This window comes from Triturus cristatus, chromosome 2_1, assembly GCF_964204655.1.
Source record: "Triturus cristatus chromosome 2_1, aTriCri1.1, whole genome shotgun sequence".
NCBI classification, from domain to species: domain Eukaryota; kingdom Metazoa; phylum Chordata; class Amphibia; order Caudata; family Salamandridae; genus Triturus; species Triturus cristatus.
In genome coordinates, this window is record NC_140581.1 from 898,186,358 (window position 1) to 898,206,934 (window position 20,577).

The 20,577-nt window shown below is 47.5% G+C and overlaps 1 protein-coding gene across 2 annotated transcripts in view; it reads left to right on the plus strand.

Annotated features, from left to right (window-relative positions):
* The window catches only part of AGTPBP1 (ATP/GTP binding carboxypeptidase 1), a 1,256,713-nt gene that overhangs the window by 316,242 nt on the left and 919,894 nt on the right, over nt 1-20,577 (plus strand). Inside the window, exons 1-2 of one of the 2 annotated variants that reach the window (XM_085633102.1) lie at nt 16,350-16,507; nt 18,809-18,876. In XM_085633102.1, coding sequence (XP_085489228.1) covers nt 18,826-18,876 — 51 coding nt within the window. In that variant the 5' untranslated portion in view covers nt 16,350-16,507; nt 18,809-18,825. Of the gene's footprint in view, nt 1-16,349; nt 16,508-18,808; nt 18,877-20,577 lie in introns of those variants that run through there. The other variant, XM_085633101.1, reaches the window with a different exon arrangement.

Below are 20,577 nucleotides of genomic sequence, written 5' to 3' on the forward strand. Positions count from 1 at the left end.
AGTTTAGCTGGTCAGATGCAGTTCAGGAAATAACAAGGTAATACATGAATTATAATACCATCATGACACTACATTCGACACTCTGGGTGATATTTATGCAGTGCCTAACCTTGTTCTAGCGCTGTGCGCGCTTACGGAAAGTCTTTCCCTGAACCGGCCGTCTAACTAAGCGTAATACTTGAACGGGGACACATTGGGCTCACTAACATGGCGCCTGTGGAACTGAGCGCTCCTCGTAATCGATGGCCCCTGGTCCTGTGAAGTAAAGCATATAAAACAAAGCGCTACGCGCAACCATTTGCAGGTAATTACAGTCGAGCAGAGCATATAATACAATACGTTACTCGTGATCCTGGTATGGCATTACCTTCGTGCAGAACATATAATGCAATGCGCTACGCGCATCCCTTGGCATGTAATCACTGTCGAGTAGAGCATATAACACAAGGCGCTACTCGCATTTCCTGGCAAACAATTACTATCGAGTAGAGCATGTAACACAGTGCGCTACTCGCATCTCCTGGCAAACAACTTCTTTCGAGTAGAGCATGTAATTACTGTCGAGTAGAGCATATAACACAAGGCGCTACTCGCATTTCCTTGTAATGTAATTACTGTCGAGTAGAGCATATAACACAAGGCGCTACTCGCATTTCCTTGTAATGTAATTACTGTCGAGTAGAGCATATAACACAAGGCGCTACTCGCGATCACTGGCATGTGAATACTTTCGAGCAGAACAGGTAACACAGTGCACTACTCGCATCCCTTGTCACTCCGGTGGGGGAAGCAGGGTCGGTGGCGGGAAGCGCCACACGAGGGTAATGTTAGTCAGTTCTTTAGGCGGCTTCCAGCGGGGAGATTGACAGGACTTGCGGAGCGGGTCCCTATGCTCCGGTGCAGTTCACTTAGCACCGCTCTCAGTCTTACAGAAGGGGGGACACGGACAGGATCCCTCGGCGGGGTCTCTCCGTCGCGCAGGCAGGGGAGGGGATTCCCACGGAGGGGACGACCCGGGCCAAGTGCGGTGCGGTTTCCGGACCAGCAGGGGGCGCACCAGGGGGGATCTCGGCCTCCGGGCTTACCTCCGTCTCGGCGTCAGCAGGCGTCCGTCCTCACGACGTTGGGGGAACTCGGCCCCGACCTTGCGCTTCTCCTCCCACAGCTGCGACGGCAGCGACGGGGCCCCGGACTTCGCCTGGGCCTCGCGACACAGCAGGGCACTCCTCCAGGCCTCCAGGCCGCGGCGGTGAGCGCGCTGGCTTCGTCGTCGCAGGGGGGGGCTCAAATTAAGGATGGGGTAAAGTGCTCAGCGGAGCACGCTGCCGGGGGTCCCAGACCAGGGCAGGAAGCGCGGGGGTCACAGCGCTAGTACCTGGTCGATCCCCGGTGACTTGGCAATCGGCTTAGTATTTTGGTCACTAGGGTAGCTTGGACACGCAGTCTCAGCTCTGGCATTCAAGGCTTACAGCTCGCTCTTGTCATGCAGTCTCAGTTCTTAAAGTTAGGTTTCAGTTCTTAGTTGACAGATGAAGTCTTTTGGCGCAGATGTATCTGGCGCCCTTAAGGGGGTTCTGTTACAGGGGTAGGGATGGAGAGGGCGACTAGGTCCTTCCTAGTCAGGCTGGCAGAGAGTCTCTGGGTCCTCCTACTACTGGGCAAGATCAGTGGGATTCACAGGGCACCTCACTCACTTAAGAGGCAGTACCTAAATCCTGTCACTCTCAGAGGCATAAGTCCCTGGCTAGGCCCTACCGCCTACACTCCTGGTGGATTCTTCCAGCTCTGCTTCACCCCAATGGCCAACTCACCACACAAGTTTCCCTCCCACTCTTAAGTAGCCCTAGGTCAGGTGACCTCTAGCCAAGGCGGCAAAAGTAAAACCCCACCTCCCTTCTAGAAGGTTCCAGCTTCTTACAGGAGCTTCCCCACTCTAACTATGGGACAAAAAGGCGGGCTGGTTTCGCAACATTGTTGTGGGTCCCAGCCAGCTCCTGGCAGCTAGGGTGCTACTATGAAAAACGACCACCCTGCAGTAGCAGGGGTCTGTGGCAGCCATCTTGGGAGAAGGGAGCACCTGCACCTTAACACTGCCTGGCAATGAAAAGGCGCCCGGAGACCTAGTCCAACACAAAAATGAGGGTGGAAAAAATGAGGCACGATACAAAAATAGAAGGGGAGACCACCCTAGGGCTGACAGGTCCAACATGCGTCCCCCCCAGCCGAAAGAGGGGAGAGCTACCCAACCTCTAGGGAGTTCTCTTCACTAAGGCGGAAAAACCTGGAGAGACCGTCAGCGTTGGCGTGGTCAACTCCGGGCCGATGTTCCACCCGAAAGTCCATCCCCTGTAGGGAAATGGACCACCTCAACAACTTGGGGTTTTCGCCTCTCATCTGCATGAGCCAGCGAAGGGGGCGGTGGTCGGTCTGGATAAGGAATTGAGTGCCAAAGAGGTATGGCCTCAACTTCTTCAGAGCCCATACCACCGCGAAGGCTTCTCTCTCAATGGTGCTCCATCGCCGTTCCCGAGGGAGAAGTCTTCGAGATATGAAGGCCACAGGTTGGTCTTGGCCCTCGGTGTTGAGTTGCGAGAGCACCGCACCTATGCCGTGCTCTGAGGCGTCGGTCTGTACAATAAATTCCTTGCTGAAATCTGGTGTTGCTAGTACTGGAGCTGTACACATCGCATTTTTCAGCGTATCAAAGGCTTCTTGGCATGCAGCTGTCCATATGACCTTGCGAGGTTGTTTCTTTGAGGTCAACTCCGTCAAGGGGGTCACGATGGTACCATATCCCTTGACGAACCGGCGGTAATACCCAGTGAGGCCGAGGAAAGCTCGGACCTCTGTTTGGGTCTTGGGGGGCTCCCAAGCCAAGATGGTTTCAATTTTGGCCTGGAGGGGTTGCACCTTACCTCCGCCCACCAGGTGTCCCAGGTACACGACAGATCCCTGTCCAATCTGGCACTTGCTGGCTTTAATAGTTAAGCCAGCGCGTTGCAGCGCCTGCAATACCTCCTGGAGGTGTCGCAGATGGTCCTCCCAGCTGCTACTGAAGACAGCTATGTCATCCAAGTAGGCTGCTGAGAAGGACTCCAGGCCAGATAGTACCTGATTCACTAACCGCTGGAATGTGGCCGGAGCATTTTTGAGCCCAAAGGGCATCACTCGAAATTGGTAGTGGCCCTCTGGGGTGGAGAACGCTGTCTTCTCCCGTGCTCCGTCGGCCATGGCAATCTGCCAATATCCGGATGTCAGGTCAATGGTGCTGAGGTACTGGGCTGCTCCCAGCCGGTCCACCAGCTCATCTGCACGTGGGATGGGGTGAGCATCTGTCTTCGTGACAGAGTTCAACCCCCGGTAGTCCACACAGAACCGAAGTTCTGGCGTCGTACCCGGTGGGGCCGCTTTCGGCACCAACACCACTGGACTAGCCCACGGGCTGCTGGAAGGTTCTATCACCCCCAGCTCCAGCATCTTTGCCACCTCACGCTGGATGCTATCCTTCACTCGGTCAGAAAGCCGGTAAGACTTGTTCTTCACCGGGGGGCTATCCCCTGTGTCCACATCATGGGTACACCAATGAGTGATTCCAGGCGTGAGGGAGAACAACGAGGCGAACTGTCCCAGGACATGGCGACAGTCCCTCTGCTGCTCTGGGGTCAAGGATGGGGAGAGGACTACACCTTCCACCGAACCATCCTTCTCTTGTGCCGCAAGAAGGTCAGGAAGAGCTTCACTCTCTTCCTCTTCGCTCCCATCCGTCACCATAAGGAGAGCAAGCTCCGATCGCTCATGGTGCGGCTTCAGGCGGTTGACGTGGAGCACCCTGAGGGGTTGACGGGGGGCTTTTACATCCACAACGTATGTGGTCTGGCCTCGCCGCTCCACAATGTCGAACGGGCCAGTCCACCGGTCCCGGAGGGCACAAAGCTCTCCAGGTTCCATAACCCACACCTTCTGTCCAACGTCCAACTCGACCGTCCGAGCGTTGCGGTCATACCACTCCTTCATTACGGTCTGGCTAGCCTCCAGGTTCTCTGTGGCTGCCTTCCACAGCTTGGCCATCTGGCTGCGGAACGCCAGCATGTAGCTGACAATGTCACGGGGAAGCTTCTGTGAAGTCTTCTCCCACCCCTCTTTCACTAAACTGAGGGGACCCCTAACGGGATGGCCATAGAGCAATTCAAACGGGCTGAACCCGACTCCCTTCTGCGGTACCTCCCGATAGGAGAATAACAAGCAGGGGAGGAGGACGTCCCATTTACGCCTCAAGCCTTCGGGAAGGCTTCGGATCATCCCCTTCAATGTCTTATTGAAGCGCTCTACAAGCCCGTTAGTCTGGGGGTGGTAAGGGGTGGAGAACCGGTAGGTCACTCCACACTCCTTCCACATGGCCTGCATGTAGGCCGACATGAAATTGGTGCCTCTGTCCGACACCACGACCTTCGGGAATCCCACTCGGGTAAAAATTCCCAACAGTGCCCGCGCCACCACCGGTGCAGTGATGGTCCTCAGAGGAATAGCCTGTGGGTACCTTGTGGCGTGGTCCACCAAAACTAAGATGAACCGGTGTCCCGCTGCGGTCGGAGGGTCCAATGGCCCAACAATATCGATACCGACCCTCTCAAAAGGGGTCCCGACCACGGGGAGCGGTTCCAATGGGACTTTCAACTTTGTCCCAGTCTTGCCACTAGCCTGACAAGACTTGCAGGTCTTGCAAAAGGCGTCTGAGGCAATCCTCATCCTGGGCCAATAAAAATGGGGGACTAACCGTGCAAAGGTTTTGTCCTGGCCCAGGTGTCCAGCTAAGGGGATCTCGTGCGCTAACTCCAGCAGGAAGGCCCGGTAACACTGGGGGACCACTATGGCCCTCGAAGATCCATGTACCGGCACCCTGGGCTCACTGTATAGGAGACCATCCTCCCAATACACATGATAACCTCCCAGTTCCTGACTAGCCACTTGCGCGTCGGCCTGCCGCCGCATACCCTCAAGAGTGGGGCACGTCCTTTGTGCTTGACAAAATTCCTCCCGGGTAGGCCCTCCTTCCACTTGCCAGTCAGCAAGGGTCGGCAAGTCCTCCACAGGAAGGACATCTACCTCCGCGGACTCCGGGGGCACCTCTGCAGCCTCCCCATCCGACTCACGGGGCATGTCCTCTACCTCCTTCTTCTTCCCACGTTTGGGTTGGGCCATGATTCCAGGCTCCAACTCCGGGTGAGTTCCATGCCGGGCAGCCATGGACCGCGTGCTTACGCAAGTCCACCCTGGTAATCCCAGCATCTCAGTGTGAGCGTGAAACTCGACGTCCTTCCATTTGGTGTGCTCCAGGTCGTTCCCTAGCAAACACCCCACAGGCAAGGCAGGGCTCACAGCAACTCGCAGTAGGCCTTTGACTCCTCCCCACTCAAATGGAACACGAGCCACTGGATAGTGACTCAAACTGCCGTCAGCCAATACGGCCGGATGGAACTCCTCGGGGACTACTTGGTCTGGGGACACCAGCCGCCGCACGACAGTGGTCATGCTGGCCCCTGTGTCCCTCAGAGCTTCCACCTCCTCCCCATTAATTCTCACCCTCTGCTGATATTTAGCAGTGTTCGGGGGCAGGGACACTACGGGGACCACCTCTCTATCCCCGAGTGAAACCAGTGTCAGGCCTGTCCACTCCCCTTCCCTATCTAAGGGCAGCTCCAACCCCAGCGCTATACTACTCACCCCGGGACTCTTCACGCCCGATGGGGCTGGTGGTCGCTTGCGACACTTGGGATCTCCTCTGTAGTGTCCAATCTCCCCACACTCGTAGCACCGCACAATCCTTGGCTGCTGACTCCTGTCAGGGTAAGTGGGTCTTGTGGAATTGGACGGGGGTGGGGTTCCTACTCCCTTCCCAAACTTATTTTGGGGACCTTTCGAGAACTCCACCTTTTTATCTCCCCCCTCTTTCTTCTGGGGGAAACCCTGTCCACCTTTCGAGCCATCTCCCCCGGGGCCCTTGTGAGACACCCGGGTGCTCACCCAAATATCTGCCTCCTCCGCAAGCTCTCGAGGATCCTTCAGCTTGCGGTCCACCAGATGTTGGCGCAGCTCCGGAAAGCTCTTATCCAAGAGGTGCTCCCTTAAAAAAAGATCGTACAACCCTTGGTAGTCCTGTACCTTGCTGCCACGCACCCAACCATCTAGTGCCTTCCTTGCGTAATCAAAAAAATCTACCCATGTCTGGGTGGACAGCTTATGGCTGCCACGAAACTTCTGCCTATACTTCTCGGGGTTGAGGCCAAACTTCTTTAATAAGGCCTCTTTCATGGGGGCGTACTTAACCTGATCCGCCTTGGCCAAATATAACAGGGTGTCCCTAACAGTGGGAGGTATATACCGGTAGAGACCACCTCCCCAGTTACTCTCGGGTACCCCATGGGCCGTTAAGGCTACCTCGTATGCCTCCAACCACTTCATGATGTCATCCCCTAATGTATAATTGGCTATGACTTCTTTGGGTAGGTAGAATTTTGGTTCTTGAGGTTCCCTGGGTATGCTGCCACCATTGTCTTTATTAGACGCATTCAATTGGAGGGCGCGTAGCTCCAGCTCTTTTAACTGAAGCTCGTGCGCCAGCTTCTTCTCCTCCATTGCCCATTCCAATTTTGCTAATTCCTTTTCCTGTTCCAATCTGGCCATTTCTCTTTCTTTCTCCTGCTCTAATTTGGCAAGTTCCTTTTCTTTCTCCTGTTCTAATTTGGCCAGCTCCCATTTTAGTCGCCTCTCTTCCCTCCTGTCCTCGTACTCTTCTGGAGACGCGCTCCTCCTGGACCCTGTCCTACTACTGGCCCCAGAACGTCTTCCTGGGGGCACATTCTCAGACATGTCTACATTCAAGATGTCTAGGACCTCCTGGGCGCTCTCCTCCTGAGGTGCCTCTGGCGCTTCCTGTCCCTCATCCCCTCTCCCTTCTGGGTGGGCTTCTACCCATGCCCTAATGGCGGTACGGAGTTCCGGCGCTTTGGCCCTCCGCATCCCAGGCACCCCCAACTCCTGCGCGAACTCCCTCAGTTGCCTCACGGTGTACCCCTCGAGGTCCGCTAGCCGGGATTCCATTCTGGCAGGTGGGGACCTAGACTCTAAGGAGAAAATTCCTAGGGTGTAGGCAACAGTCAATAGCTAACCAGGCTTCTCGCACTCTCTACCTGGACAGTGGAACTAATGATCCAGCAACAATGGTTTCTGAGCTGTGGAACAAAAAAAAATGTAGGATAGGCGTTTAATTGTGGCGCTCTTCGCCTCACGGAAGAGTGCTGTATGGTCACAAGTCCCAAGGATCCCACCGCTGGCCAACAATGTAGGAACCTGGGGTCACCAGGCCCTATAGGCGGTAGCGTGGCGCGAGCCGGTCGGGCAACCAGAGCGCGATGTGTTAAGCAACCATACACCACACGCTTCTCATGGACTAGGAACACACACAATAAGGGACGCCACACCGTTAAATTATGCAAATACTTCAAGTTTATCCAAGTTTAGCTGGTCAGATGCAGTTCAGGAAATAACAAGGTAATACATGAATTATAATACCATCATGACACTACATTCGACACTCTGGGTGATATTTATGCAGTGCCTAACCTTGTTCTAGCGCTGTGCGCGCTTACGGAAAGTCTTTCCCTGAACCGGCCGTCTAACTAAGCGTAATACTTGAACGGGGACACATTGGGCTCACTAACATGGCGCCTGTGGAACTGAGCGCTCCTCGTAATCGATGGCCCCTGGTCCTGTGAAGTAAAGCATATAAAACAAAGCGCTACGCGCAACCATTTGCAGGTAATTACAGTCGAGCAGAGCATATAATACAATACGTTACTCGTGATCCTGGTATGGCATTACCTTCGTGCAGAACATATAATGCAATGCGCTACGCGCATCCCTTGGCATGTAATCACTGTCGAGTAGAGCATATAACACAAGGCGCTACTCGCATTTCCTGGCAAACAATTACTATCGAGTAGAGCATGTAACACAGTGCGCTACTCGCATCTCCTGGCAAACAACTTCTTTCGAGTAGAGCATGTAATTACTGTCGAGTAGAGCATATAACACAAGGCGCTACTCGCATTTCCTTGTAATGTAATTACTGTCGAGTAGAGCATATAACACAAGGCGCTACTCGCATTTCCTTGTAATGTAATTACTGTCGAGTAGAGCATATAACACAAGGCGCTACTCGCGATCACTGGCATGTGAATACTTTCGAGCAGAACAGGTAACACAGTGCGCTACTCGCATCCCTTGTCACTCCGGTGGGGGAAGCAGGGTCGGTGGCGGGAAGCGCCACACGAGGGTAATGTTAGTCAGTTCTTTAGGCGGCTTCCAGCGGGGAGATTGACAGGACTTGCGGAGCGGGTCCCTATGCTCCGGTGCAGTTCACTTAGCACCGCTCTCAGTCTTACAGAAGGGGGGACACGGACAGGATCCCTCGGCGGGGTCTCTCCGTCGCGCAGGCAGGGGAGGGGATTCCCACGGAGGGGACGACCCGGGCCAAGTGCGGTGCGGTTTCCAGACCAGCAGGGGGCGCACCAGGGGGGATCTCGGCCTCCGGGCTTACCTCCGTCTCGGCGTCAGCAGGCGTCCGTCCTCACGACGTTGGGGGAACTCGGCCCCGACCTTGCGCTTCTCCTCCCACAGCTGCGACGGCAGCGACGGGGCCCCGGACTTCGCCTGGGCCTCGCGACACAGCAGGGCACTCCTCCAGGCCTCCAGGCCGCGGCGGTGAGCGCGCTGGCTCCGTCGTCGCAGGGGGGGGCTCAAATTAAGGATGGGGTAAAGTGCTCAGCGGAGCACGCTGCCGGGGGTCCCAGACCAGGGCAGGAAGCGCGGGGGTCACAGCGCTAGTACCTGGTCGATCCCCGGTGACTTGGCAATCGGCTTAGTATTTTGGTCACTAGGGTAGCTTGGACACGCAGTCTCAGCTCTGGCATTCAAGGCTTACAGCTCGCTCTTGTCATGCAGTCTCAGTTCTTAAAGTTAGGTTTCAGTTCTTAGTTGACAAATGAAGTCTTTTGGCGCAGATGTATCTGGCGCCCTTAAGGGGGTTCTGTTACAGGGGTAGGGATGGAGAGGGCGACTAGGTCCTTCCTAGTCAGGCTGGCAGAGAGTCTCTGGGTCCTCCTACTACTGGGCAAGATCAGTGGGATTCACAGGGCACCTCACTCACTTAAGAGGCAGTACCTAAATCCTGTCACTCTCAGAGGCATAAGTCCCTGGCTAGGCCCTACCGCCTACACTCCTGGTGGATTCTTCCAGCTCTGCTTCACCCCAATGGCCAACTCACCACACAAGTTTCCCTCCCACTCTTAAGTAGCCCTAGGTCAGGTGACCTCTAGCCAAGGCGGCAAAAGTAAAACCCCACCTCCCTTCTAGAAGGTTCCAGCTTCTTACAGGAGCTTCCCCACTCTAACTATGGGACAAAAAGGCGGGCTGGTTTCGCAACATTGTTGTGGGTCCCAGCCAGCTCCTGGCAGCTAGGGTGCTACTATGAAAAACGACCACCCTGCAGTAGCAGGGGTCTGTGGCAGCCATCTTGGGAGAAGGGAGCACCTGCACCTTAACACTGCCTGGCAATGAAAAGGCGCCCGGAGACCTAGTCCAACACAAAAATGAGGGTGGAAAAAATGAGGCACGATACAAAAATAGAAGGGGAGACCACCCTAGGGCTGACAGGTCCAACAGCTTGCATCAGTTTTCAGCATGATTTCTATTATTTTTCTTCATAAATAATGTTTTTCTGTCTCGTGTTTAACCCATGGCTCCACTTTTTGTCCTTTTTTAGGTTGGTGTTCTTGGTATGTGACTTTAAGAATTGACAGTTTGTATCTGTTGGCCCTTTTAACTTGTGCAAGCTCAGTGGGCACAGTTAGCTTGAGTAAATGGCCAGCCCTCATACAGGAGTGGTTTGAAAATGTAATCATATGTTGTCCACAGTTTTGTGGGATGAGTGGCACTGACCCGTGGTATAGAGTAAGAACTGTGTTCAGGCAGTTCTATAATTCAGTTTAATGTGGGGACAAGAGTTATTCCGTACCTCTAAAGGCCTTCATACTTACCACTCATTCGTGCTGGTATTTGGCTACCTTTTACATTCACTGGGATTTTTTTAGGAAGGTGGAGTTACATTGCAAGCGAGCATATAGTTTATTGGTCACACTAGATAAAGTTTCATGAATTTCCCATTGCAAGGCAAAGAAAACCTGGACTGTATCTTGTAAGTGTCAGATTACAAACTCCACATGTCACTTCTGTGGTGTGTTTGATACTTGACTCGGAAGCGGAATAAATAGCAACAGCAAATGGAATACAACGGAAACGTCCAAAGTCATATAGAGTGTGAAAAGGTAAGCAAGCATGTCTTGCTTTGGGTCTTTTTTTCTGGGGACCGGATTGAATGCTGGCTACGTGACAGTTCATTAATGGTGCTAATGAATGGAGCTCAGTGTATTTGAACAGTGTGCCACCACAGGGATGAGCAGCACATGACTCTGCAGTATTGCTTATCATTTTCGAAATATTTGTTTAAAACACAGAGGAGATTGAATGGAAGATTTGTTTCTTGCAGGTGTCACTTGGAAAACAGATCGTCAATTGCAGTAACGGGAAGAATTAGAAGCAGTTTACAACATAGCCAATAGTGCTTTCCTTTTGGCTTTGCCAGTGCTTCTTTTCCGATGCTGTTCAGCATGTGTTAAAAAAAGATTTTAAAAATAGTGACGGTCGATGCTGAACATGTATGTGCACATATTCATCATTAGCCTAAGGCACCCCAAGCATGATGACATGGCCACATGGATGCATCACCATGCATGCACATAGTTCATGATGCAGCCGTGATTTAATTAGGTTATACCTAAAACTGCGCTCATGCTGTGTCTGGTGCAAGACATATTGTCAGCTTCAATTGAGCTTAGAGCCCACCTGTTGCTTACCATTGGTTGGCTTTATTGTTACTTTCATTTGCTTCCATTAGCTATCCTTCCTCTTCTGGTGTTTGTCCACCCTCTGGAGCATGGACCCATTACTTATGTCCTATCACTGCTCTTTTTTAGACACTATTTTTCCTTTTTGGTTAAACCAGGAGTCTCTATCCTTTTCTGTAATGAGAGCTACTTATGTTCAATGAAAATCATCCCGAGCTAATAATATTGTTAAAACTGTAACTGTGACCACATTAGAAAAGATTACATTAGTGGCCATCAAATGCAAGATTACCAGTGGTGATCACCTCAGTTCTTCACGGTTGGCAGCAGTAAGGTAAAATAAAAAGGCTTTATTAATATGGAATGTCTCTACTTGTGTAATACATAACAGCAATAGCTGCAATGCACCTGGCACCAAGGTAATATTAGTAACAAGTCTCCCCAACACCACATGATTTATTACTGACATATCAATTGTACATGTATTTTTGAAATGCAACCATTTTCCTCCACAAACAGTTTATAAGGTCTGAAAATAGACACATTTTTATCTGGATTACGCACTTTCCAAATTTGATATGAATATAATTCTTCAACTAAGCTTCTACTGTAGTAGTCTGGGCTGCACACAGGAGAGCTACCTACAGGGAGTTGGAGAGCTGCCAGTAGATCACGAGCCACTGGTTGGAGAAGCCTTGGTTAAACACTCTACAAGAGTGCATGTGTTTTTTAGCTGCCACCATCATGTACTTGGTTTTTCTCTTTCTCTTTTCTCCCCTCATCCTCTCTCCCTCCCACCCACCTTCCGTTGCTGTTCTTGCTTCCCATAGTCAAGCTACATTTATACCTGATGTGTGTCCACATCCCTTTCCCTCCTACCCTCTGTTGTCTGTGTACTTCCTCATCCACATGGCCGCTCACCCACCTTCCATTGTTTGTTTTCTTCCCCATAGCCACACACCCATCCCCCATTGTTCATGTGTTTCCCCATCCCGGAGTTGTCAGTGTACTTCCCTGCTCACTCGTCTTACATTGTCGCACTGCTGTACAGCGTGACAACAAATCTTTGCCAACGCCATTAGAGCTCATAGTCGAAACCTATTGGTTTTCCCAGTACTTGCTTTTATTTGCTGTTCCAAGGTTGTAGTCATATATCTTGAACCACTAAATTAAACAAATAAATGAAATGTGGGCTAAAGCACAGTTTGGGAAAGGAGCAGCCTGGTAGCAAATTGCAGCTACTGGGCCCTCCTAATTATTCTAAAAAAAAATTAAGGGACATACAGGGGCAGTGTAGCAACTAAGTGTTTTCGTCCAGTTTTATCTTCAAAAGGATAAAGCAGATCAGAGACAGTTCAGACGAGAGCTACCTAAACAATGCAAGCTCTGTAAACAAATATCTTATGGGTGTGGATCTCTGTCTATATTGTCTGGAGTACCAGCAAGATACGATTAGAAACCAAGACCCTAGTGGTGTTAATAGTGTAGAGGAGCCAAATTAGTTCCAGTTATAGTCTAGTTGTAAATGAGGCATTGTGATATGATTTTAGAAGAGGGGACTTATGAGTAACGTAGATTTTCTACACAAAAAAGGTATTAAGTTATAGTGTAACTGCTATGTGGCTGGAGTGGTGAGAACACAGTCAGTAACACAATTGGAAACAATCCAAGTTCAGAAATAGGATGCAGTGTGAGCAAGATGCTGGAACTAGGGTTGCTTGTGTTACAGTTTGGAGAGGACCTGGCTTGGCAGTTTGAACCGGACTCTTCCTATTGGAGCAGAGTCAAGAGGTTTTGCCAATTGCTGGGTCTAATCTGAGGTGGCATGGTGGGCTAAAGAATGATGGGTTGGAATTCTACCCTGAGTGATTGCCAGTGGTTCGACTTATTGCAAGCATCCTCCCTCACCTTATGTATGTTTGATGCACCGCCCTATGTGGTCAAGGGTATGCCCAGACGTGGTCCTCTTGCTCACTGTGCTGTTGAAATCAAGCTACACCCAACTGAAAAGCCCCAATCAGGGTAAAACTGGTCTTGGGTTGCTTGCGTTCCAGTTTTGAGAGGACATGGCTTTGCAGTTCGGGCTGGACTGTTCCTATTGGATCCCGGTCAAGACTGATTTGCATATGGCTGGATCTAATCTGAAGTAGCATGGTGGGAAAAAGAACGATGGGTTAGAATGCTTGGAAAGCTGCAGAAGTACGATGGGTTGGAACAATTGCTAGTGGATAGCATCCTCCTATTTCCTTTTGTGTGTTTGGAGTTATTGAATAGGCCTAACAATCAATATCTGATTTCATCATATTCCTCTAGATTCGAAAGAGTCTTCCTGATTGGATAACAATTTTCAGGAAGCTGACTTTTACTCTAGAATGCCTGAGATACACCTAACTGTACACAGTCCTCTGAAATAGATATGAGTAAGGAAAATTAAAAATATATTTGTGGTTTGAATATGATGTAAATTTGCCAACTTACCCTTTCATACTGTAGTTCCAGAGAAATCCTATTTTCTGTCTTGAAATACCTGTGGTAGGTTCATAAGTGCATGCAGCTATCCATTTTAACAAATGGTCTATCTTCTGACAATAAATGTGTGGTGCTGTATACTCACTCCCTCCCCTCCTCCAAACTTTCCATTCTTTTAGTTGCAATAAATCTGTGTATGGCACATGACGCCGTATTCTGTTCCGCTGATATTTTGGGTGCAGATGTCATGGCACAGGACCCAGTAAAACATTCTGGAGGTAGTGTTATGGCAACCTTTTTTAATTGCACAGTATTGTGTGTGTTGATATTTAACAGTTTTAATGAGTGTGGTTTCAGTTGAGGTTAATTTATTTTTCTGAAAAGAACTGTGGTTCCAACTTTAACCAACCACCTTCTAGAAATGCGTACGTATTAGCTGTAGACAGTCACAGATCTTTTTGTCGGTTTCTGTGTCCAATTTACTACTTGTGTTTTGCTTTAAGCCACAAACGTCTTGGAGAGTACCCATACCCTCATTCTAAGAAAGTATTTATGAAATCTATCAAGTGTTGCCTACTTGTGTTACACATTGTCTATTTTAGCCTTTCTGTTTTTAAGTAAATCTTTGAATGGACCCCTAAAACTTTCTTTGTATATTGTCCCTACACACCATTACCAAATGTTCTTTGGAAATGGCATGTTGACTTTTATTTTCTCCAACAATTCCTTAAGTCCGAGCCCACAGTTATTTCAAATTCCAATGTTTGGCACCGTATTACTTTATCGCAAACATATTCTACCATGGAAGTTACAACCTCCTTCTGTCCCTCTGTTCCTCACTTTGGGCAGTTTTGATTTCCATGATTTGCTTATTTAGTGGCTGATTGGTGGCTTGGAGCTAGTAGGCTGTAGAATATCAAGTTTTGTATCCATGATGCGTTCCTAGGTTAAGGCCTGTTCTCTTTAGCTGAAGGTTACAGCATTAGTATTTATTGTGTGAAAGAGAGCATACAGACTTGTTTGGGTTTTGTCCTTCCTCTGGCTTCTCTAATACCCCTTCCCCAGAAGCATGTTGAGACAGAAACACAGTTTCTGGTGGATGCTTGGGCTCTAAAGAATGTGGCTGCAACCTCTGCAGTGGTGCATTGTTATCACAATAAATGAAACGTTTTTGTTCTGAAGTCTCTGATGGAGTGAGCAAGAACCATCAGGTGGGATTAGAGCGAAGGTTTGCCTCCTAAGAGTCTACGGTCACAGCAGGGGCGTAACGGAGGCCCTTGCAACACCCGGTGGGCACACCCTTCAACTCAAAGGGGGTCCCCTTGGACTGGCCATCTGCAAACAAAAGACTCAGAAGCAGTCAAGGCAGTTAGGTAATAGGTAATGGGGGCCCCTTCACCTTACTTTGCAAGGGGGCCCCCGGAGGTTTTGTTACGGCACTAAGTCACAGCACAGTTTCAACTTATCAAATTGCAGTAGCTACATTGCACATAGTTTACAAGACCCAGATTATAGAAAAGAGTGTTAGTGGAATCATCATGCTGTCTTCACTGCCTGGTGAATCGCAGGGCGTGCTGCATACTGTGGGGTGGTGTGGAGTACTGGCCCCCTTCTGGTAAGGTGTTTTCTCATTGATCGGAGAGGTTCTGGGTTGGTGGCTTCCTTGAGAACCCTAGGTGGTCCTTCAAATTCATGTAGACCTTGACAGCAACAGGTACAAGATGGCACTTCTGTGGATTGCTCTTCTTGTCACAAAGAGAAACATTGCTCAGAATTGGCAAAATCCAGGCCAGGTTTTCCTCTTAGTTGAAAGAGGTATGTCTGTCTATACCGCAGCTTGGCCGACGTGATAGTGCATGGGATGCGTCTCTTTTTTAGGCTACTGTTTGATAGGAGAATGTGTTTCATAATAAAAAATAAATATGCAGAGAAACTTGGTGAGCACTAGAGCACTGAATAAGAGGACCGTTGTAACTATCTTCAGCTTCTGGTCATTATTCCCTACCAGCCACGAAACCACGCACACCAACACCGTGGGGATCAGTCCTAACCCTGGCCCACCTTGGTGTCAGAAGTACTCTTATCCATTTCACTTACTAGTTACGCCCTGTCTTCGTCATCCCAATGGGCTATTAGTCTTGTTCATTTTGAACCCATCTTTGTAGTCTGACCATTTTTCAGAGTTCTAAGCGAAGTGGCAATTTGAAGGAAGCTTGCTTTGCTGTTCTATGGACCGCCTGCACCTGTCCTTTGTGTGCAAGGAGGCTCGCACTACTACTACTGGCGCTATATATATATAATCGTGAACAAGGCTGTGTCTAGCAGCCGAAATGCGTGGATGTTTGTGTCGCTTATAAGTAAATAAATCAAAGTTAAGAACCACAGGAGTGCCGATTCCATCTCATTGAAGTAACGAGGTGTTTTATATATATATATATATATATGTGTGTGTGTGTATGTATATGTATATATATATGTATATAATATAAGTGTATATATATATATGTGTGTGTATATATGTATATAGATGTATGTATTTTTTTTCAAGGCAGATTAGTCTGTTTTCTGTAATGCTTAGTGTGGAATATGTTACCTTAACTACGTTTTCCTAGGATATATTGGGCAGTTTGTTGCGAATAACACGTTATAGTGAGAGAGCCTTAAGACTGCTGAGTAAGCCATAGAGCGCTTTAGATATTTGACAGTGTGGCACCGCACAGCAATATGACATGCTCTGGATTCTCTGGATTTTATTTAGAGCACCCAGGCATCTGTTCGCTTTCCTCCCACAGCCTTTCCAGTTCGAGAGGCTGTCATGAAAATTGTGAGAAGCCTCCAAAGGCATGCACGGGGCCTCTCGGGAGGAAGGAGGCGGGACAGAGAAGAGGCTACTTTCCGCATTTGTTTGCACTTGACACCGTGTCACAACACACCGACGCGAGCCTGCAAGGGGGACGAAGCGTTCGGTGTCTTAAAGTAGCTTCGTGAAGCTTAGCTCAGATAGAAAGGGGCCTCGCCAGGGCGATTTACAGCTTAGGAGCACAGCATTTTGTGTACATGGTTCACAGCGGCGGGAGGTGAGTGCCAGCATTCCAAGATTTACGATAGGAAACATTCGTTTTATGTTACTTCTTGCGTCTGTATAGCGCCTTTGGGCGATCCCTTAGCGTTTTAGGAATCGCGGCGCCCTTTTCGAGTTTAATGTTTGGATACTTTATGCACGTGGTCGTAGAACTGCGGCTCCGTTGAACGCTTTAGTTTGTTTATATTTAATGTTCAGCCCAAAGCACACGTATAGTCGGGGGACTAATTATCATATGCAGATTACAATGGCATCGCAGGAAATTACATCACAATAAGTGGTTTTATGCCCTTATAATAATTTATTGTTATATTTTTTAGACACCTCGTGTATATTTTCAACATTTCAATTGGCAAATAAGCTCGGAAACGGCTGAAAGTGACAACATTTTTATTAGACAGGTGAATCTTAAAAATTGCATGTTTACACGGCTTTTAGTGAGTAAGTAACTTGTGTAGAGTGTATTCCTTAAACATTAAACTTGATCTTAATGTTTGCTTCCTGCTCTAGTTCTTTATCCAGCTCCAAAGCACAACAGTTATTACATTGAATTCGCGGTTTTTTTTTTACGAGGAAGAGCTGTTTCCACATTGTCTCTTTTTTGGCGATGCGATCTTTAAAGGTATGTCCTGTTGCGCAAAGCTTGGCCTGTGGTATGACCGAGGGCCTCACTGATGCCAGCAGGGGTGTAAAGTGGGTGTAGGTGAAGCAAAGCATGTATATCTGGTGCCTGAACTCAAGTGCGCAATGTGAAAGCAGAAAACCTGGGATGAATCCCGGCTTCTCTTCTTGACTAAATTGTGTGATCCTGGGCAATTGTTTCATTTCAATTTCCCTCCTTTTTCTTCATTATCCCATAGAAGAGGAACTCAAACCATCTCCTGTGCTCAGATGTAATCACTAATGGCATTGTTGTGGGGTGGGGGGATGTTTGGGGGAGGTGCGCCTGAACGTTTCTAAATTTATGTTTGAAAATCATCAATAAAAAAAAAAAATACATCTGAATACACTGCTATAATTTGATTTACTAAGGTGAAATGGTTTACATTTACATTTACATTACATTTACATTTACATTGTTCTTGCAGGGGGACCATTTTATTTTAAAAGTCAGTTGATTTTTGAGAAAATGTTTTTGTTAATAGGACCAACACCTACTTTAATTGATACTGATCACATTTTAACCTTATTCTTTTGACCACATTGTGGATCCATAGGGAAAAATCCTCTTTTCTTGCTGTGCCTCAGTACCAACATTTGAAGTGTTTACCAAGCGCTGTAGCAGTACATTCTACAACTAGATGAGCTATGCAAGGTTTCGTCAAAGTCTATTGGAATGCATGTGTTTTCCAGCTGTCTCCCACATGTACTTCTGTCCCCCTGCACTCTGTGTTGCTCTCTGTCATCTGTGTGTTTCTCCTTTTCCCCCTCAATCTTTTGCTCAAACGTGTACTTCTCTCCATTGCTTTCTTGCCTTTGTGCTTCTCTTTTGCTCATTCCAATTTTCTCTCATTTGCTTATTAGCACCCCCAAATATGCAGTAGAGGACTCCTCTTTGACTTCACAACTATTTTTTGCATTGTTAGCTAGTAGCCAAGGGGTTTGTGCAACAAGAGGGAATTTGAGAATGGGTCTAACTCTTCTTGGTCAGTGCAACAAATGAAAGAAATTCTGCATCCCTGCTTAACCCTCCTGCCATACCCCCAGCCAGATAGTCCTATCCTTACTGCATAAGTGCTTCTGGAAGTCTTGTTATTATTAAATATCTACAGAATTGCTTTTATTGCTTATTTTTCAATAAACCCTGTATCTTAAAGACAAGCTAATTATAGCCGCAAGCTCAAGACCACTAGAAGCTATGCTCAATACAGTGCTGGCATCGAAGATTAAAGCCCTGAATGAACCCTTTAGCTGTGTTGTTCCTTGCACCTGTAACATCTTTCCTGCAAACAGGTTGCTTCAAGCCTCCTGTCCCCACAGATAACTTTCCCCATGAAATCTCACTACTGAAATCTTGTGTAACTGTGCCACACCTATTTGTTCCTCTGATTTACAGTGCTTATGTTCTATTTATTTCTTAAATGTTTACAGTTTGCTTATTAGCTCTTTGGAATCCATCAGCCCTATAGAAGTACCACAAATATATAATAAATATTCCAGACCTATACTGGTATTCAATTATCAAATTCTATAAAACGGATTGGTATGTTTAAAATCTAATCTGAGCATCCATCTATTTTTTTAAAAAGTTTTTGTTTAATTATTTACAAAACATGTTTCAATTTCTGATCTGCAGAGAAAACCAGAAAGGAGATGACAGCGAAGGGTTCTACAGGAATGGAAGTTATTCTCTCCTCACTAGAGGTAAAGAATTTCTATTTTTTTATGGCTAATTAAGTTTGTAAAATGATGCTAGAAAATCTGTAAAATGCCAGTTGGTCTGTAAGAGCCACCGATCTTACATAGAGAGCAAGTTCAGTCTGCAATTCAGTCTGTTCTTGAGTCATGAAGTGGTTAGAGAATACACTCATCCTATTGATTTAATACTAAGATTTTCCATTGGTAAACAATTTTCAGACCTGTTGTGACTTCATGAGGCCACTGGTGTATTTTGTAGTGAACGAAAAAGTACAAGAGAGACAATTTAACCCAGAGCGATATGAAACCACACAGTACTCCCATCTAGTCTGCATGATGTTTTTTGCTACAGTTTATGCCCAGCGTACTACTCTTACAGCCTTGACTGGTTGGATCTTAGCCTCTTCTAAATGGGCAAAATCTATGTGGTACCATATACATTTGGTTCCTTGTGTTTGCTTTGACTAAGACTTGACTGTAGATTAATGTGAATAGGGTTTTCCACTGTCCTTTTTCAGCCAGGGCTGAGGAGGTCCCACTTGAAGTGTAATCTCAGTTATAATCTGGACTGGTCCAAAAACGTGAGATACTATCTGGTGTACTAATACAATTCAGAATAAGAGTTGCAGGTAGAAAGGCGTTGAGTACCTATGTTGTCTCTCTTGTCTCTCCTTCCTATGAGAATCAAGATGTTACTCTTCTTGAAGGTTCGTCTCGTCTTTTCTCTCAGGATCCTCTGTACAGGATCTAATCCCTCATTTCAGCAATAGGAGAGAGCTAGAGAAGTATGGAAATGTTAAAATTTCAGTAAAGTAGCTCTAGGCTCTCTCCTACTGTCGACACCTATGCTTTATTTAGAATCAGTATGTGTTCTCAGTAAACCTTGTGAAACTGAGTTTATTGCTCCATCGTACACAAGTGTGGAAGAACATACAGCTACGCACAGTCAGTTTTCTGACCAGCAGAGTTTCTATTAGGTAGACTTTTGTGAAAGAAATAAACACTTACGAAAGCTCATAGAAGTATATTAATACATTTTTTAAAGCAAAAATTTAACTAGTAGCAAAAAAAGTGCAATTCCCAATGGCAGCGGACCAGCGCTTTACCAAATAAATTGTTTGACCACATATTGTTAAATTCAGGATATCTTTACTCTTTTAGACACTTTCTTCAATGTAGCGATTGTAGAAACAACATGTGGTTATACTTAAACTGAAGATAGACACCAACAAGCTGGTACCTAGCTCTTCTTGTTGGGGAAGAATTTGAGACGACCTTTGGCAGAAGATACAGTAGGGTACGGAGAAAGCTGACTTTTCTAAATCTGCAGTTCTCTCTTGTATATACCAATTTCATACCGAGGCTATACTTACTTGAACAGATAGGCTAAATGTGCAATACACAATACTAGATTTAAAAAATGGCAGTACGTTTAAAATGTGTGTTACTGTGCAATAATTCAAAAGCTTTGGTAGTACTTTAAGCGAGTATAAATACAATTTCACACGTTATTACAAGCAGATATAAAATGTGTTCTCAAAACCCTCCTTTTTCACTGTGAGGTGAAAACTTACAACAGTTTAGTAGCATTTAGCCTAATCATTTCTCTTTTTCTACTTAATTGTTAGCATTATCTGCAATGTTAAGTAAATAATCATGGGCAAATCCTTTCTTTCAGCAGTGATGTTGAATGATGCATAGGCTCAT